Source organism: Polistes fuscatus, unplaced genomic scaffold (assembly GCF_010416935.1).
Source record: "Polistes fuscatus isolate 324 unplaced genomic scaffold, CU_Pfus_HIC Scaffold9, whole genome shotgun sequence".
Lineage (NCBI taxonomy): Eukaryota > Metazoa > Arthropoda > Insecta > Hymenoptera > Vespidae > Polistes > Polistes fuscatus.
Window position 1 is genome coordinate 5,913,122 of NW_025113173.1, and position 18,562 is coordinate 5,931,683.

The 18,562-nt window shown below is 38.1% G+C and overlaps 1 protein-coding gene across 3 annotated transcripts in view; it reads right to left on the minus strand.

Moving 5' to 3' along the window:
• Positions 1-18,562, minus strand: part of LOC122525645 (serine/threonine-protein kinase NLK) — a 71,062-nt gene that overhangs the window by 27,438 nt on the left and 25,062 nt on the right. For all 3 annotated transcript variants that reach the window (XR_006305849.1, XM_043648562.1, XM_043648563.1), the window contains exons 2-3: positions 6,168-6,297; positions 4,805-4,860 (exon numbers count right to left, since the gene is read on the minus strand). Coding sequence is in view for 2 of the 3 variants with exons in the window: in XM_043648562.1 (XP_043504497.1) it covers positions 4,805-4,860; positions 6,168-6,297 (186 nt within the window). In the remaining variant the exon portion in view is untranslated. The remainder of the gene's footprint in view (positions 1-4,804; positions 4,861-6,167; positions 6,298-18,562) is intronic.

Sequence of the window (18,562 nt, forward strand, 5' to 3'; positions counted from 1 at the left end):
AGAGATTCATGGTGGTGGTGATGTTTGGTGGGTAGTTGTCGGAACTAGTACAGGAGATGTTGTTAATACCCGGATATATCGATAAATTCGCGATAACCGTTATCATTCTATTAATTGATTGCCAACATCGAGGATATATGTTCATTAGAACACTCATAATACTGCTACAGTAAATGTCCTTGCGTATATCTTGCTTACTCCTAGACTTATTATGCGATTATGCGCCGGTCTGCTGTGTATTACGAAGCTGCTTTGCGATTTACAAACCCGTCCAACGATGTTCGATTGCACGATTTAAAAAGCAAAAACGAAAGAAAATTGTTCATCGTAATCGATGAATCATTTTCCGAAGCCTTGCCCTTCGATATTCGTTTAGATTCAAACTCAAGATTCTCTTTCATTTCGTTATTACGAACGTTTATACGCGTTTAAGTAGAAAAAAGGGGGGAAAAAAGTGGTAAAAACCGATCGATCGATCGATCGATCGATCTCTATGACGATTACGCGAAATAAACTCGTTGACGGCTGATGACTCATAACGAATCAAGTTTTTCCGTTATTTATCTACTTGTATAGGCGAATAGATAAATCCATTTGCAGATTAAAAATGCGCGAATGCAGATTCTAGCAGAAATATATTCCGAAGGTAAAAAATTGGAGGAGATGAGTTACGGTCTTAAAGAAAATATTTTCTCGTTTTAATGGTCTACCGATAGACGCCTAAGAGATCCTTTTATCATTTTGTTCTTACGTTCTCGTTCGTCCTCTCTGATTAATCCTATCGAAAAAGAAGAAAAATATCGGATAATGAACCATAAGGTAGGTTGGTTCACCGTACGTAGATTATAAATGCTGTCATTTATCTATTACCGATCATTTAAAAAAGAAAATAGAGTGATTATTAGCATAGCGTAGTATCCCAGCGGCGAGTCAAAATAAAAAATAATCTAGGGGAAGAAGTTGAATGGCTGTGGGCACGCGATGTGCTCGCCATAGGCGATATAAAATTCGCTCCTTGCACCCTGTCTGCTTTATGAGGGATATTTATTTGAGTCGAGGAACGTGAAGAGAGAGCGGAGAGAAAGAGCGGAGAGAAAGAGGAGCGGTTTAATCGACCGAACGAAGCCTCGCCTTCCAAAACATTTCTTTACCTTTTTTATCTTTATTTTACAACATTTCCTATTTCCCCGTAAAACGTATCACGGAGACGATGACTTTTAATTAAAAACAAAATGACAGTTGAAAATGTCCGAAGAACGAGAAATTCATTAATTATGGAAAAAACACTTAAAGCAACGATAAAAGATGTTTCTAAATAGTAGAAAATTAATGATTCATCAAACGGTTAGATTAATAAGACGAATTGTAATGGTATAGTTAAACGCGTGGAATGAACGATAAAAGAGAAGTGCTAACGCGTCGAGCAGGAATATGTATACAAGCGGACGTAAAACAAGCATCACAGACCCTTTCTATCTCATTTGCCTTTCGGAAACACCATAAAGCTTCTCCCCGCATCCGGTCGAGCTCGTTCGAGCCGGACGCTCCGTTAGCTTACGTTGGCCACCCTGACCCTCCTTTGGCCTCCTCCTCCTCCTCCCCCCCTCCTCTTAATATCTTCTTTTTCTTCGTAGAGACGCAATACTAAGCTAATGCGAGAGTCACGCGCGATTTCCAATTATAATATCTTTTTCTTTCTCTCTCTCTCTCTCTCGTTTAGTTTCCGGTTTGGCATTCACGTTCGAAGTTCGAAGGTTTAAGTAGTCGCGAGAAAAAAAGGTAGCCTATTTTTAAGTAGTAACGGCAAAAAAAAAGTCGTATTACCCTTCGGTCTTCTCCTTCCTCTAGTTTATTATTTCTCTATCCTACTCGTACGAGCTGTCATCATCGATCCTAGATTTATTTATAGAACCTCTTCGGGCTGTCTATATCGGCTTGCACTTGGCGATTTCTGCGTTTCCTCATTCGTCTCATCGCATCTATTTCTCGCACATCTCGATACATATACAGGATAAACCATTTCGATTTGTTAAATAATAAAATATTTAGAAGTCCCCATTAATCCATTAGCCGATGCATCTCCGTCGTTGACGTCAATCTCCCTCTTGCTTTAATAATCATTTGATGATACGATATTAGGAGAATAAGAAATGTGACCAAAAGAAAAAACAGGAAACGCACCTCGAATAATCTTTCAGTAATCGATATCAATTTTCTCGATGATGCGGGTATTAAGAGCATTACTATGCGGGTCTGTTAACGCTACTACAATATATCCTCCTATATCCTAACGAGTACATGCAAATTAATGCTAACGCTAGCCTTTTTTTTAATCTTTATCTTCGGTAGATTATCGCGAAGATAAATCAAGCTCCGATGAAACTAATCCACCATTTGTCCTTCCTCGTTGATCTAATTACGTATAGAACAAAAAATACTTGGCCATAGGAAAAAATAAAAGACGAGTGTGAAGTCTATTAATCAATGGAACGAAAGAATAATCGATCACGATCGATCGATCGATCAAATCGACTTACAACGGAGATCTCCAATGATCTATCGAGGAATAGCAACTCGCTACAAGTTGGTATGGCGAACTCTCGGTAGGAATCATTGAACAAAGTTAAATCTAGGAGAGTTATTGGGATGCAACAGCGTGTCACATAGGTCTACTACTCTCCCGAACAGGTTGCATTAATAATCCGTGATTATGATCGACCCAACGTCGCCAGTAGCAGCAGAGAATTCAACGCATCTACCAACGTGCATGGTATATTCATTGCGATAGAGGAGGTGGAGGAGGAGGAGGAGGAGGAGGAACGACGTCCTTCGTAAGCAGCGTTAGAATTCAACGAAGCTTCCGCCCTTCTCTCTCTATCTCTCTCTCTTCATACACATATATACACGTATCTATCTCTGTTGCACTCATTCCGTTTGCGGTTTCCGCCGGCTGTGGTGGCGAGGACGCAACTCTACGCCCTGATCCTGAGTGGTTCCTTAATTAGAAATCAACCGGTAGCTTATCGGTTAAGTTACTTTTGTGGTCGACCTTAGCGGCATATTTTCAAACGGAAAATTTTCTCTCCGTCGTATTTGCGCGTATATCTAATTATGCTTAAGATCGTTCATTACATTTTTCTCTCGATAAACTTTTCGAATAATCATTTCAACGAAACTAAGAATTGACCCGTAAGGAGAATCGATCTAATATTTAGGAATTCGAGATTATTCGCGATAATTGTTTAAAGGACTATTAGTATATAATAATAAAATTAATGGAATAGTTGGAGAAGAATTTCAATTATTCGATATTTGAAAAAAATCAAAAAGTATTTTTTTCCGCAAACCCCTCTGTAATATCAACACTTTGAATTCCAATATTTAAATTGAGAAAAGGAACAAATTAAAAGTCTAAAAAGTTAGGCAAACGTTAAAAATTGATCAAACATTTGCAGATATCAACGTTTTTTAATTTCAATATTGACTTATCAAAAAAAGTATAAAAAAAAATGCGAAATAAGAGCAACTAATCGAAACACAGATAGGATTATAATTCGAATAAAGAGAGAAACTGGATAAGAGAGTCAGGTTGCAAGTGAATAATGTTATTGACTCGTGCATGAACTGCGTAATCTAAAAGATGAGATAAGCAGATAAAGAAAGAAAGAAAGGAAGAGATAGAGATACAGAAACGTTTTGAATAAGATGAAGATAAAGATGAAGATGATGCTGCCGCGAAGTATAATAACCGGCATTACTAATGATGATTTACGTTGTAACAAGGAGGTCCAATAAAAGTAGAGGGAGAGAGAGAGAGAGAAAGAAGACCGGGGAACTGATTTATCGAACCGGCACGACCGAGATTAACTTCTGGCGAGAATGCATTGAACGATCCCGTTCTCAGAAATGGATCGGTTTCTCCTTGATCGATGGATCAAAGATTCGACCGTTAAGCATATACATTTTCTAAGTTGCCGATAGGAAATCTCGTATGGTGTGGTAGGTGTGCTGCTACGTGGCAAAAGCATACTCGATGAAAACTTAATAAGATTTCTAAACAAGAATTGACGTTTATAGGACGTTGCAGTTATATACGAAGAATATTAATCGTATGATTAATCGATCGATGGATCGAGAACTTAGTTTGGTCTTTTATTTATTAAAGGAAAACAAAGCTCTCGCAAAATTAGACGAGCTTTCGATATTCCAGCTCGAAAGAAATAAACGAAAGAGAAGTAAAAAAGAAAAAAGAACAGGTCGGTATTATCGAAAAGAGATTATTTATGAGAAAAGTAACTTTTTTTCCGCTTGCTGCGATAGGACAAAAGAAGAAGAAGAAGAAGAAAAATTGTTGTATGGATCGCCTATTTTTTCTTCTCTTTTTATTTCGTCTATTGGTGTAACAAGCACAGGATGCGACCTATCCGATTACTTTGTACATATTAGTACGCAGTAGAGAAACGTATTACTAGACTAGAGATATCGCGGATCGTTATTATTCGCTATATCTATGTATACGAGTATGCATGCATGCACATACATTGATCGTTGGAATTCTATTCAATGGATAAACTCCCACATGAAAATAATTTACGTAGTAGCGATACTTCCTTCGCACATTCTAACATTCCACAAATTTTCCACGTCCGTTGTTTATTTACTCGTTTGTTTGCTTCCTTGCTTTCTTCCTAGCTCGTTCGAAAGAATAAGAAATAAAAAAAAGAAATAGGAGGTTTAACAAATTACCTTTTCTTTTGCGAAAAACTTACTCTTCTATTATAAATTAAATGATAGTAAAGGATACATTTCTTGGAAGAAGTCGAGATGCGGTGGTTGTAAGATATCCAGGGCTGAGAGAACCTGAAAATTAACCAGAGAATCAAACTTTTAAGATTTACATCTTCGATTTTTCCAGTTTTTCAAATAAAAAACAAAACAAAGGAAGAAATTTACTCCGAGGGAACGTAAAATGATCGTCTACTTGGAAATCTACGAGAAACTTATCTCAAATTCTCGATGAAAACAAAAAATTAAGTTTAGAAGTTTGAACTTGAAATTAGCCAAAAAGGAAAGGCCGAAAAGTAGTCGCAATATATTTCGAAAGGATGCGCTGATTTGTTATAATTTGTTGAAATAGGAAACAGCATTTTGCGAAATTTCAGACCCCTCTTTTTCCTATTCCCCTCTCGTTTAAGAATAATATTAAAGCAATACGAGTAATTATGTGAAATTTTGAATTATGGAAATACATATGAACAATTCATTTATCTCGAGTTAATGATAAATTTAGCATTTAATATTTAATCGACTTGCCACCAAATTCAATGCGATATCCTATAATCGATGATATAAAATATTATCTCTATGCATTAAACCGAATTCGCGTATACGAGTAAAAATAAAACGAAATGAAAATTGAGAAAAACAATTAAGGAAGAGAAAATCGGAGAACTTAATAAGACGAATAGATTTCCGGTATATAGGTAACGCAATGCTAGAAAAGAACCATAAGAGATAGAAAGAGATGATAGTAAAGCGTGCCGACAGCGGATAATCCAAGAAAAAGGATCGACTCGAGTACCAACACAAACATAACATCGAAGAGAGCAGCCACTCGAAGAGTTAAGGGTTTTGATGCCTTTAAAGAAACTTTCTTCGAACGAAACTCGAATAGACATACGTGCGTGCGCGTGTGTGTGTATATAGATATCCACTCGCGCATTGCCGATACTTAAATCCAAACTCTTTGAAAAATAAATGTACTTTCGTAGCACGGTACTACTTGAGAGCTCGACTCGCTAACTTACCGAGAGATTATGATCACGGGAAACATGGAAGAACGAAGAAAGGAATGAAGAAACGAACGAACGAACGAACGAACGAACGAACAAACGCGACCTCCTAAAGAGGAGCTCTTCCTACTACCGATTCCCTTTTTTTATATCTCTTTTTCATACCAAATACAACATCTAGAAAGTCAAACTTTCTACTCCTTCTTTTACCAAGTATTCTCGATCTTTTCCAAGTGCACGACATTTTAACTATATTTCGCATAAAGATTGAAACTTATTCGATAATATGACATTTATAATTTGAAGGGAAAATAAGATGAAAAAATGATTCGATTTTGCGCGTACCCGCGCACTAATCTTTGCCATTAAACTCACGTTTTCGTGTTTGAAGAAACAGAGCATCTTCAGCTCTCTGAAAACGCGCTTGCTGCTGACGAGGCTTTGAAAGACGTTCGGCAGTTTCTTTAAGGCCACTCTCCTACCGTCCCTGGGATCCGTGACAGCCCTGAAAAGATAAACAAATTATTAATTATTAATAAATAGAATTGCAAGATTAACGTGTGCGTGTGTGTGTGTTGGATGAGAGAAAGAGAGAGACATGAAATTATTTTAAAATAAATCATTATTCCTAGGAATATTCAATCTCAGTTCGATAATGAAGAGATACCACAGAAATGCGTTCGATAATAATCGAGGAAAATCACAAAGAGAGAGTGGACAATGTATTATAACACCGAAATCGATGTCTACTAACAGTGATTCGCAGACCCAACGACGAAATAATTATTACTCCTGCAAATTAGCAGGTTTATGGCGGTTCGATTTCATTACTAGAGAGAGAGAGGGAGAGAGGAGGGTTTGGGAGGGAGAAGGGTCTTTCTCTCTCTTTCTCTCGTCGTACCGCAAACCGTTGGTGGTCATCCAGTTCTCTCGATCTCTACCTTCGCTTTCGTTCGATGACCAATTCCATTTGTCGACCATTCTAGCAATACGAATTCGTGTATTGTCCAGACGGACAGATGGACGGAGAGGGAGAGGAAAACTTGCTAAAATAATTTTGAATTTGAAAAGGGAAAGAGAAATTGCTTTCCGATATTCACCTACACACTCGTAAATCTGGAGACGCGTTTTAAATGACTTTACTCGTTTGGATATAAATTGTTAAAAGTTATCGAATAGAATTTTCTATGGGAAGGAGACAAAATGAACTTTTTGCCGTACCTATAATTCAAACTTTTGCTCTTGTTTTTCGTATGTTGAAAATAAAAGCAAAAAAAAGAAATAAATATGCGTGCTCGTGTGCCGCGTATAATATTAATCTACGCCGGATTAACAGTCGCGAGTGGATTTATGTCAAAGGAGATTTAGATTTAGATTTAGAGAAAATACGTGACTATATATGTTACGCGGAGTTCTATACGCGTATACGTGTATGCAGATATTACACGTATCGTTATAACGTCGAAAGCAGCAGCAGCAGCCTGATCCGTTTTCGAGGGAAGAAAGTACGTATGCGTGTATCGCGGTGGTGCTGCTGCTAGACGCTCGAGTGCACGCGAAAGCTATGAGTTAGTATCCAACGATGATGAAATATGGAACGTGGTGGTTCAATAGGGCCTTCTGCCCAACGGCAAATCTTTTTCAAATCTCTTCGTATCAAAAGAGAAAAAGTACAAATAAATTCGAATCATTATCGACTATACGAGCCGGGCGCTTGTAAACGCAAAATATTTTAGTTCCCATTTAAAAAGAAATCATTTCCGCTTGAGACTCGTTTTATTTCGGTAGAGCAATTTTTTGGTATTAATTTGTCGTTCTCGCATTGGAATAACCAATGACGTATTTACCGGTTAGAAATGAAAATTTGTCGCGGCCGACGAAAACGATCGAACCGTCTGAGTAAGCCGGAATTAGAGCGCGCAGCCTTCGATGCATACCCCATATGCGATTCAGGGTCATTCCACTCGAAATTCGTGGCTTCGCTTCCGCGATGTTCGAGCAAAGAGCGTATGCGAGAGAGAGAGAGAGAGTACGTTGAACCTTTTCGACGCTCGTCGTACCTTTCTTTTTATCGTCACCCTTTTCGCGCACTCAAACGATCTTTTCACTCTCCTTATTTTTCTTTTTTTTTCAACTCTTCCAGAAAAGAGTTTCTTACATCGAGATTTGTTCGTTCGTTCGTTCGTTCGTTCATTCGTTGCCCGACAAAACAGCGATATTTTGAAATAGTCAAGCGGTGCGATAAGGTCGACGATTAAATCCCAGACTTTGAACCGAGACTTGTTCATTTTTATCTTCCAACGCGCGTTCTTCTTTACGTCGTTTTATTATTAATTATACACACTTTTTTTTATTATTAATTTCTTCCATTTATTTCATATTCTTTTTTTCTTCGTAATTGAATCGTTTTAGTATGCGCAGTTTAGATCGGTTTTGCGCATCGCGTTCACGGTCGGGTGTTTAGGGTTGATTGCGTTTGGAATATCAAAATTGACTCGTCTAATAACAATCGTACGAGAGTATAATTAATCTTCTCATAATTCTCGCTTAGCCATTGCATTTAGCGGATACAAAGACGATTCTAGGTTTGTATTTATACTTGAAAGGTTTCAAACGGATTAGGTTCGTTCTAATTTAACGCAACTCTCCTCGGGTACCTAAGCTTCGCGTAACAACAAAGCTTCAACGTAAAGATCGATTTAGTCGTCGATAATAATGCTAATTATTTTAATCTAATTTAGTCGCGTTTTTCTTTCCTTTTTTGTTTCTTTGTGTTCCGAAGAAGAACAATCTCTTTTTCTCGTTTGCAAAAAAGGAGACATTTTCGCGTATTGCGATAAGACAAAAGTATCGATCTACAAAGGAGGACATTTAAAACATTGAAATATATCGAACGATATTGAAGTTTCAATAAAATACAGATATATGAATATTTATCGAGGGTAAACAAGTAGAATGTGGCGTGCGTATTATTCGTATACTCCGAGAAGGGAACGAAGATAAAGCTGACGTGCCGTGCTTGCAAAGTGCAATCAAAAGAATACAAATTGATAGAGTGTACGACATGCCATGTACGCGAACGCACATAATATTGAAGCTTTCATCTTGTTACGTAGTCACGTATTTAAAATAACAAGAATATCTAACTATAGATCTCTAATCGTTCATCGGATAAAAGATTAATTCGAAATAATTTTTTATGCGTGTCTGCGCGATAGAATAAAAAAGAAAAAAAGAAAAAGAAAATACTTTATACCCGTAGAGAAACATTTCCCATAAAAATATAATATAAGTTTTAAGCTCGTATATATCGTCGATACTTCAAAAAAACTCATCTCTTCGTATAAAACAGCAACAGCAGCAGCAGCAGCAGCAGCAGCTGCTGCATCGAAGGATCTCACCTGCAAAACGCACCTGTCATCCTGGCATTTTCGTTTTATCCTTATTTCTCGATTTGGATCGATTTACGATCGATATTACGATCCACCGATCGAAAGTTCTTCGTCCAAACGTTTGCGTCAGAGAAGGGGGAGGAAACGAAAAAAAAAAGGAATAATCGTTCGATCGAGATAAAACGTGGCAAAGGTCATGGAGATTCTTTTGGAGAGAAAGAAGAGAGCGACCTTGGGAGTAGAGCAGTGCGGTTTCCGCATTGCGAAAGCTTTCCCCCTTCGATCGATTCGAGCGACGAGGATTTTGTCGTTGATGTTATAAAATTGAACAAATTCGTTCGAATGATTAAAAAATAATTGATCTAAAATGTAATCGAGAAATTTGTCAAGGTCGCGAGCTTCATTCGAGGTCGAGGAAGTTCGAAGATAGGACTTACTTGGGCTCGTCGAAAGAATAAGAACACGTTAGTTGGAGGAAAGCGTAGAAGGGTAAACTCCCTCTCTCGATAGCGATAAATCAAACTAATGAGCCCCGTAATCGATCGTGGCTCCCACTTTCGAACGACTTCAAAGATCGAAGGAAGATCTCCCTTGTGGGAGAGAACGCGCACGCGACGATCCACTTATGCGTCGATTATAAATTATCCTCTCTACCACGCATGATCGCCGATTAATAATTAAGAGCCAATGAACGAGGGAGAGGGAAGATAATCGTCTCGCGCGCACATTTTCTTTCAAATTCGAAACGTTGCTAGCTAAGGGGATCGCAAAATCTCATAGAAATTGTATCCTTTTAACCCTTCAAATCATTTTCCCTCTTATCGTTGTCGTATTTACAATCGAGCATTGCGCCAGGTAACTTTTGTCAATTTCTCTCTCGTTATTTAATATAAAAAGCGAAGAATCAAAATTCCGATTCGTACAAATAAATGGGATTGCGTGCAGGAAAGGGGGTAGGAAATAATTAGCCGAACGAATTTGTCAGTGATATCTCGCAAAGGGATTAATTCTTTCGGACGCGTCATGCAGGGTTGGTCGTGCGGGGCTCGACCAGGCGTTATGGCGTTTACCCTAGGACAGGATAATTACGTAAATGTTCTCGGTCTTGTCTCTTCTCTCGTCGAAAAGCGGGGGTTAGGAATAGTCGACGCGCGTCTAGTAGTTCTGCTCGGACCGCAGTTTCTCCTAGTTAAGTTTAAACTAGTTGGAAGTAAGTTAAGCTTCGGGCTTACTCGTGTAAATACGACTGGCACTTATACCGATGCTAATTCGAGAATCGATGTCGCTACGCTGTCATAGAAGATAGAAACAACTTTGGTAAGATCCAAACAAAAATCTCTTCGAATATATTCCGAAAATGAATCCAACAAAGTATCTCTTCCTTCGAAACTATATTTTTGCGATAATAATTTTGAATTAGGAGAGATTCGATATTAAAAACTAGAACACCCAGAACTTTCCCTACCGTTCATAATTCGTACTCGTGAAAACACCTTGCGCTACGATATTAAAAAATATTCCTAAAAAAAAGTGGGAGAAAGCAGCGAACTTCTTGTTCATATTTTTTTACTCCCGAATATACGGCATAGTTTAATATTAGAAAAAGAAAAAAAAGAAAGCGAACTACCAACCGTTACCAGTTGAAAACGAAAAATACCAAAAATAAGTATTAGGTTGTCCCGTAAGTTCCTTCCTCTTTTTCCGATGCGATATCGATAGACGATATTGCCACGTTTCTAATTATGCACCGTTATGCCATAATCGAAGCGATTAAGATTTTCAATTATTTGGAAAAAAATTGCGATCGTAGCGTCGCGTTCGCGTCATTTTTGTACATGTTTGCATTTAAAGTGAAAATATTATAGCGAATTAGGTGATAAGAATAGAGGCATCTCTATTTTTGTGTTTTTTGAACTTGTTAGGAACCTTGGTAAAATTTGACTTTCTCGTGTTAGCGAGCAAAAGAAAGAGATAAGTAAAACATGCACACGAAGAAAAGTAGAGAAGAGTCTTAAATAAACTCCCCGGTGAAACGAGTGAAAGAGAGAGCGTAGAGTACTAAACAAGTTGGCTCCCCTGTTGAAGGGAGAAACGTTGAGAAGGGAGAAAGGAGAGGAAGTCATTAGCTACATTTTAGCTTCGTTTCGTTTTAATTTCGAAGGAACTACGTACCGGAAGAGTAAATACTAACCACCACCGGTAGCGGTGGTATAGGATCGTTAGTGTAAATGTTGGAAAATTACAAAAATTAGAAAAATAAATAATAAACAAAAAAGAAAACACTAATATTAATTATAAGAAAATAATTTTGTTTGCGAAAATTTGCGAAGCAAAGTAGGCGGTGGTAAAAGAAAATGTTTACCCCGTCACCTCGAAAATTTATTAAAATAATTGCTGAAAGCCGAACAAGGATTTAAACGAATGTAAAATAAAATGAAAATATGGTTTGGTCTTGTATATTTAAAGGGTTCGTTTGGAAAAAAATATTGAAGGAAAAAGAGGGGATTTAAAAATAGGAACGTTCGCGTTGATAGAACACGGGCCAAGTTTCGACGAAAAGGAAACCAAGACGCGACTCGTGACTTCTGGCCTGTGCGATAGGAACGACGACACGAGTGTTTCGAGACGAACCAATCGATACGATTTGAGGTCGACCTGATAACCTTTGCTAACGGAACCTCTTTGAGGGCGTTACGGAGAGATGTCACCTGTGTATGAGCACTACTCGCCACTCGTTATGGATCAACGATTATGGAACAAAGAAAATTAATTTGACGTTTGTAAAAAAAAGAAGGAAAAAAAAACATTCAAAAAAAAAGTATAGCATTCGTATCATTCTCTCGACGCGTTTCGATTCTCTTTTCGCAACCCCTTTCTCTCATCTCGTAGTTTACGTCTGGGAATTGATCGATAATTCAAATATTTTTCATAGAAAATAATTCGAGTATATTTAAAATTGACAATTTTTTTTTGGACAATACTTTGGTCCCCCAATCTAAAATGGTGCGGCGGCGGTGTTTTTCTTTTTTTCTCATTTTATCGAGAGACGCTTATCGTTCTTCCAGCTCGCGTGTCAGTCATATCGAATATACGCAAGATATATACGAGTATACGTTCGGCTCGGATCATTGTAGTTGAATTTATCACGCAACGATGCTCACGCACATCTCGTCTATACATATACGCGTATTCGTGGCGTATAATATGATACAAAAATTGCGTATATTTATTAAAAAAAAAGAAAAAAAAAGCCCGAATAAGCTCTCTAAATAAATCGATACAAGGAAGATCTTTTATTTTATACACGGTAAACGATAATTACAAGTTCACGGAACAACGGACACATAATTTGATATTGGATAATATCGAACAAAAAAAAAAAGAAAAAATATAAAAAAAATATACATGGTAAATAGACCACCACACACCACCGTCATGTAAATTGGTCCATTAAACGTCCATTACATTGAACGAACGAACGAACGAACGAACTCGGTTACAACGGTTGACACTTTGAAGGCACCGTATCGCGTTGAACTCGAAAACTAGTTTGCGAAACGATCGACCGGTTCGTGATCTCGCGGAAAGGTTGATTGCCCGATCGATGAGTCCAAAGGGAGTCCAAAGTCCTTATTTCCTTTAAATTCGATTTTATATATAAAAAAAAAAAAAAATATCCTACATATAGGAGGGCTCAAAAGTTCCGAGTCCAATATGCGAACGGGTTAATATTGAAGATAACTATATAAATAAAAGAAAAAAGGTGTAAGCGGTGGGGTTGTGCTCGTCGATCTCATTCCTCTCATTCGCAGCTGTTGGCGCGCAGATGGCGAGGATCTTTGTCTTTCTTTCGCTCTCTCGCATTTGGTATCCGCCTATATGCGTGCACATGCAACTGCAGCTTGCATATATCGCGCGTTCTGCATTAAGCGTCCTTTCACGACGCACGAACGCACGATGCACCCAGGAACGGGAAGAGGAGGAGGAGGAGGAGGAGGAGGAGGAGGAGGAGGAGGGTGCGCTACTTCTCGATGCGTTTCGTCCACACGGAACGCCAAATGATACTTCAACCCGTCTTTGTAATTATCGAACGAGACTTTCTCGTACGCCGTGTGTTACAACATTATTTGAACAGAAGAGAGAAAGAGAGAGAGAAAGAGGGGAATAGATAGGATACATGCACGAGGGAACTCCATTGCAATTTCACGCTGTCTTCGAAATAAAAGTCCGTGCGTCACACCCACGTGCGCGTGTGTGTGTGTGTGTGTGGGTGTATACAAAATTATGATGAACTTTTGCATCGTAATTCATACACAAAGGGTCTTTTCTTTCGAATGAATCGTATCACTCCTTTTTTGTTTAATTTTATTGACATTTTTTCACTTTTAACGGGTAAAACATTTCATCCAAATGTTATCGTTTTAAAAGGGCGAAGCGTCTGCTACGTAACCCTGTGTAGGAGAAATTAATGTTTATATAATTTATCGATAAAAAAATAAAATAAAATAGGAGGAAGAGGATAGTAAAAAGAAAGTATTATACTACAAGCACCATCGCAAAAATCTCACTTAGGAGCGTAAAGCAGGTTTAATGTCCCTTCTCGATGAACCCCTGTACAAGCTCTAAACGATCGCGAAAAGGGGGAGGCCGGTGGGAACTCTCTTTTTATAGTTAATGAGACTTAGAACTTGACTTTTCGCATATCGATTTGCCAAGGAAAGATTCGAAACACCCATTTTTATTAACATCCTCTTACTATTATCATAAAATAAAATGAACGAAACGTGGGCGGAGAAAGAAAAGAAAGTGGAAAAAAGGAATGGAATGTATGGAGAAACGAAAAAGAGATAAAAACGAAATGCGAGATAGTTCGATCTAATCCCAACAAACGAACTAACAGATCGTTCGTTTCCGGAAACGATTTTTCACTAACGTCAACTACCGGAAGACGCTCGATCTTCGGCCGACATCCAAAAGAGACTGCGGGAAGAGAGTCCTACGGAAACGTGCCAGTTCTCCAAATGCGGGAAAAAAATTCGCGCAACAGGTCCTCTTTCCGTTTGCCACTTATAATTTTAATACAATTGCATTCCGACGAAAACAAAAGAAAAAAAAACACGCGTAATTAATAGAAAACAATCGTTCGAGCAAAACCTGGAATGTCTGGGGAATGCATCATAAGGTAAACAGGCCATTTAATTAATAACAAACAACTCATCGATAGAGAATAAACTCGATTAGGAAAACAAAAAGGTGCACGGGCAACGCGTTAAACAACGAAGTATCTATGTACAATACATCCCGTTGAAATTTGGAGATAACCGATGTTGTACCAAGTTAGAAGATCAACATTTAATCGCGCGGTACTGGTTAAATGTCGCGAATCCACGCTCGATTTCGCGGGAATCATCGGAATCGGCGGTTAAGGGGAGGGGAAGGGGTGGAGGCCTCAAGTTAGTCTTTCGAATCTAAACTTCCATCATAAATCATAATCGTCGAACACGCTTGTCCGACTCGACAAGTTTGTATAAGCCTTCTACTCTCTCTCTCTCTCTCGTTTATGTTGTTTATCGTCTATGTGTGTCCAACGCAAACTATATAGCTTTTTGGTTCGGCCGTACACGTGTACGCATATACACGTACACAGGCTCGGTGGATAGAGGGCATATACGCAATTCCCCATCTCGTAATTCTCTCGGTCTTTGTCGCATTCGACGTTCGCGATCCGTTCTAACCAACCAGCGAATTCGATCGAGCTTTGCTTTATGGGGGCCGCCGCTGGCAGGCTGCTGGCTGGCAGGCTGCTGGCTGTCTGGCTTGCCGGTTGGCGGCTCGAGGAGAGACGACTTTGCTAGCTTTGGGAGGAAGGTTCGATGAAGCTGCCAATTGCGTTGCTATTTGATCCCCCTGCATTTGTACGTCGCCGCAAACCCAACAGTTATGGTTTGTCTCTTTGTAATTGCATCCTAGTAGGTTTTAGGTAGAACCCGGCAGTAGTCGGTGCATTCGATACACTGCTACGCGTTTGCTTATCTCGCGATACCAGATGCGCGATGCTCGGCTGAATTTTGTAATGAACGTTTAGTCGATTTTAACGAATGCTTACTTTTTAAATCAAAGTTTACGTTCGCGTAAGCGCGAATTCGGCGGCTCGATGATTTTCATCGATGCGAGACTTAATCGCGAGATTTTTCAACGGCGTTCGAATAATTCCAAACCAAATGAACGATACGAGAGAAATTTGTCTACGAATATGCTCTACCGTAGATACATACGAATACACGTAATGCACGTGTAAAAAGGATATGCGATATATACGTGCAAACGGTAAACGCAAAAAGGGCGTGTTTATCGGGGCATCAAAATGACGCATCACTGCCGTCGATCTCTTCCGTATTATCCAGAAGCCGCAGTAATTTCGCGCGGTGACCTCCTTTTCCCTCGAGTTCTCGATTCTCCGACTTTCGATAACTTTCCATTTAAAATGCAAAATAAAAATATTTCAAAAGTCATATTTACTCATCTCTTCGCACTTTTCGTATCCCCCTTCCCCGTGTTTTGCGAACCATGCAACGCGTAATTAGCGAAAAAGAAAAAAAAAACACAAATCCAAAGTCCAAAGTTAATTCTCGTCCTCCTCCTTTGCGTATGAAATATTTTAGAAAATATTCTTCTAATATATTTAAAATTAATAAATAAATAATATGGACAAAAAAAATATGATATTCTCGAGTGAATATACGAATAAGTTGAAGAGTAATCGAGAAACAATAGTGGCCCACATTACGTGCAGCGTTTGATCTTCGACTCTCATCCTCGACCTAATTAGCATGAACAATAACCGGTCTTCTTAAGTGATTGATTCTAGCGTCGAGTAGACATCAGCACATATTTAGGATCATCTTCAAATTTTTGACTTCGTTATTATTATTAATATTATTATTTTGTTCTTCTTTTCCTTGCTCTTCTTCTTCTTCTTCTTCTTCTCATTCGAACCATTGCGTAACAATATCCAATTACTAAATACATGGAAATATATGTTGGTATATAATATTCCAATGATGAGAAATATCAAATAGATTAAACGGCTCGATCCACAGCACGTTTCTAGTATTTCGCGTGACAACATCAAAGGGATATAGGCTTTCGCAAGATGGTTGGACTACTAAACCGAACGTATTATAGCACGTTTGATCATTGGAATCTCGTTACAAAGGATATATCGACGATCACTGTTGAATCCCAAGTCGATAACCATCATTGAAAATCGAGATATCCTATTCTACCCTTAAACTCCTATGGCTTCTGTTTTGGCTAAACAAAATTGAAATATATAAATATCCTAGGATCGTTTTATAAATTACATCCCAAACCTAAGTTTTTAGGACAACGTCGCGATAGTCGAAAGAATCATTTTGAATATTATATATCCGAGCCTGTGATATCTCAGGTCGATGGATGCACCAATAGAGTAGAGTTGTAGAGTTTTAATTAGAATAATTATAGTTCTCAAGGGTATAACAGTCGTAAGCATCCGGATAAGGCAAGAATCAATGCGAAGAAGCTCTCGACTCCTCCGAGCAAATATATTTGAACAACTCTCGAGCTAATCAGGTTCAGCCGAGTCCTCGTTCCATTTTATCAGAGATTTCCTTGACCACATAAACACCCTTGGTGTTGGAAACTGTTCCGAAGAGGTTTACGAGGCCCTTACGGCCATCTCTCCGGTCCTTCGAAGATCCGTCGAAGATCCTTCGAAGATCCTTCGAAAAGCTATGCGGTTTGAGGCTATGGAAAACGATCTCGGAGCTCTTCTTCCCTTAGGTAATCAAATACAAATGGCTCTTTCCTAGTTTACTTCGAGAAACAAATTCTCCCTGTCCATCTCATTTGCATACAACATTTATTATCGAGGACAAAAATATCGTTATCGTTAATTTTATGCTTAAACTTAGAAATGAATCCAACTTTTATTTGACTAAATAATTCGTAGATATCGTTCGGAATGTCGTTATTGGTCAAGTTGATTTATCCGATGGCAAAGGATCATTTTGTCCCACGGTGACTACACTCTTTCGAAGCAAAACGACGAGACAAACATTCATACATGCATGCATAGACGCGATCGCGAATTTATACCAAACTCCACCTGTCCCCAAGGGTTTTCCGCTTTTGATTCGTTTAAAGCCGCCATTATGGATGCAAACTGGACACGTTGATTTACGACTAAAAATCACTTCTTTCGACTAGGTACAAAGTTGTGCAACGTACTTTTGAAAAGGTAAAAATATATTTAGTGGTAGGGAGGGGGGTTTGGAGGAGAGGGGGTTTAATTGCAATTTCAATATGGATTGAACAAAATATCCGATCCAATAGTAACGAGGACGAATTTATTTTCAAATGACACTTGACGATCGATTTTATAAAAAGGATAACATTCGTTTGTCATCCTTGTCGAGTCGTACGATACTTTTGCAGTGAAATCAATTTTCAATAATCAAAGGATCATCATTTTTAATCACGACTAGAGTTACTTCGTATTTTTATTTTTTAAAATAAACGCGATAGTAATAATAAATGGAAATTATCAAACGTTGAACCACGTTTGTAATCAAAATTGTAAGCAAATGGGATATTGAGAAAAAAAAAAACAAAAAAAGGAAAAAACGTCCGAATAAGTTTCGATGATATCATAGATGTGTTATACGTTGGAATAAATTTTGATCGAAGGCAATGCGAGACCGATACCAATAAAGTTTCGATTGATCGAAACTGACATATACCAATATAGTCGGTTGGATGATGCTATGCTAAAACGGATTAACCCACATACCGAAAAGTCACATTCGTTGCACGTACCATTCAGTTGAGAATGCATCTTTTACTGTTATTCATGCATTGAAAAAAAAAATAAAATAAAATGATAAAGAAACGAAAATAAAATTAAAAACGGATACTGATGATCCAATTGTACGGGGTAATATAAATCCCGTTTTTTAAGATTGAAAATCATTTTCCGTAAAACTATGCTCTATATTTAATGGTATCAAACGACAAAACAAATAATTTTGTAAATACTCGAGCATTTTTACTATGCGATACTGTTTTATATCAAATAAAATTAAATGCAAATTTATGATTCAAACATAAATCGGAATATTCAATTATATCGACAAAAATGAAATAGAATTTTTATATAGGCAAATATCGTGTTCGGTATTACATAAAAGTGTAATAACAATAACGCAATTTAATATTGCTCTAAGGATTACACGAACTTTCGAAACTTGGAAAGATAGGCGTGCAAAAGAAAAAGGAGGAAGAAGAACAAGAAGAAGAAGAAGAAGAAGAGGAGGAGGAGGAGGAGCAGGAGCAGGA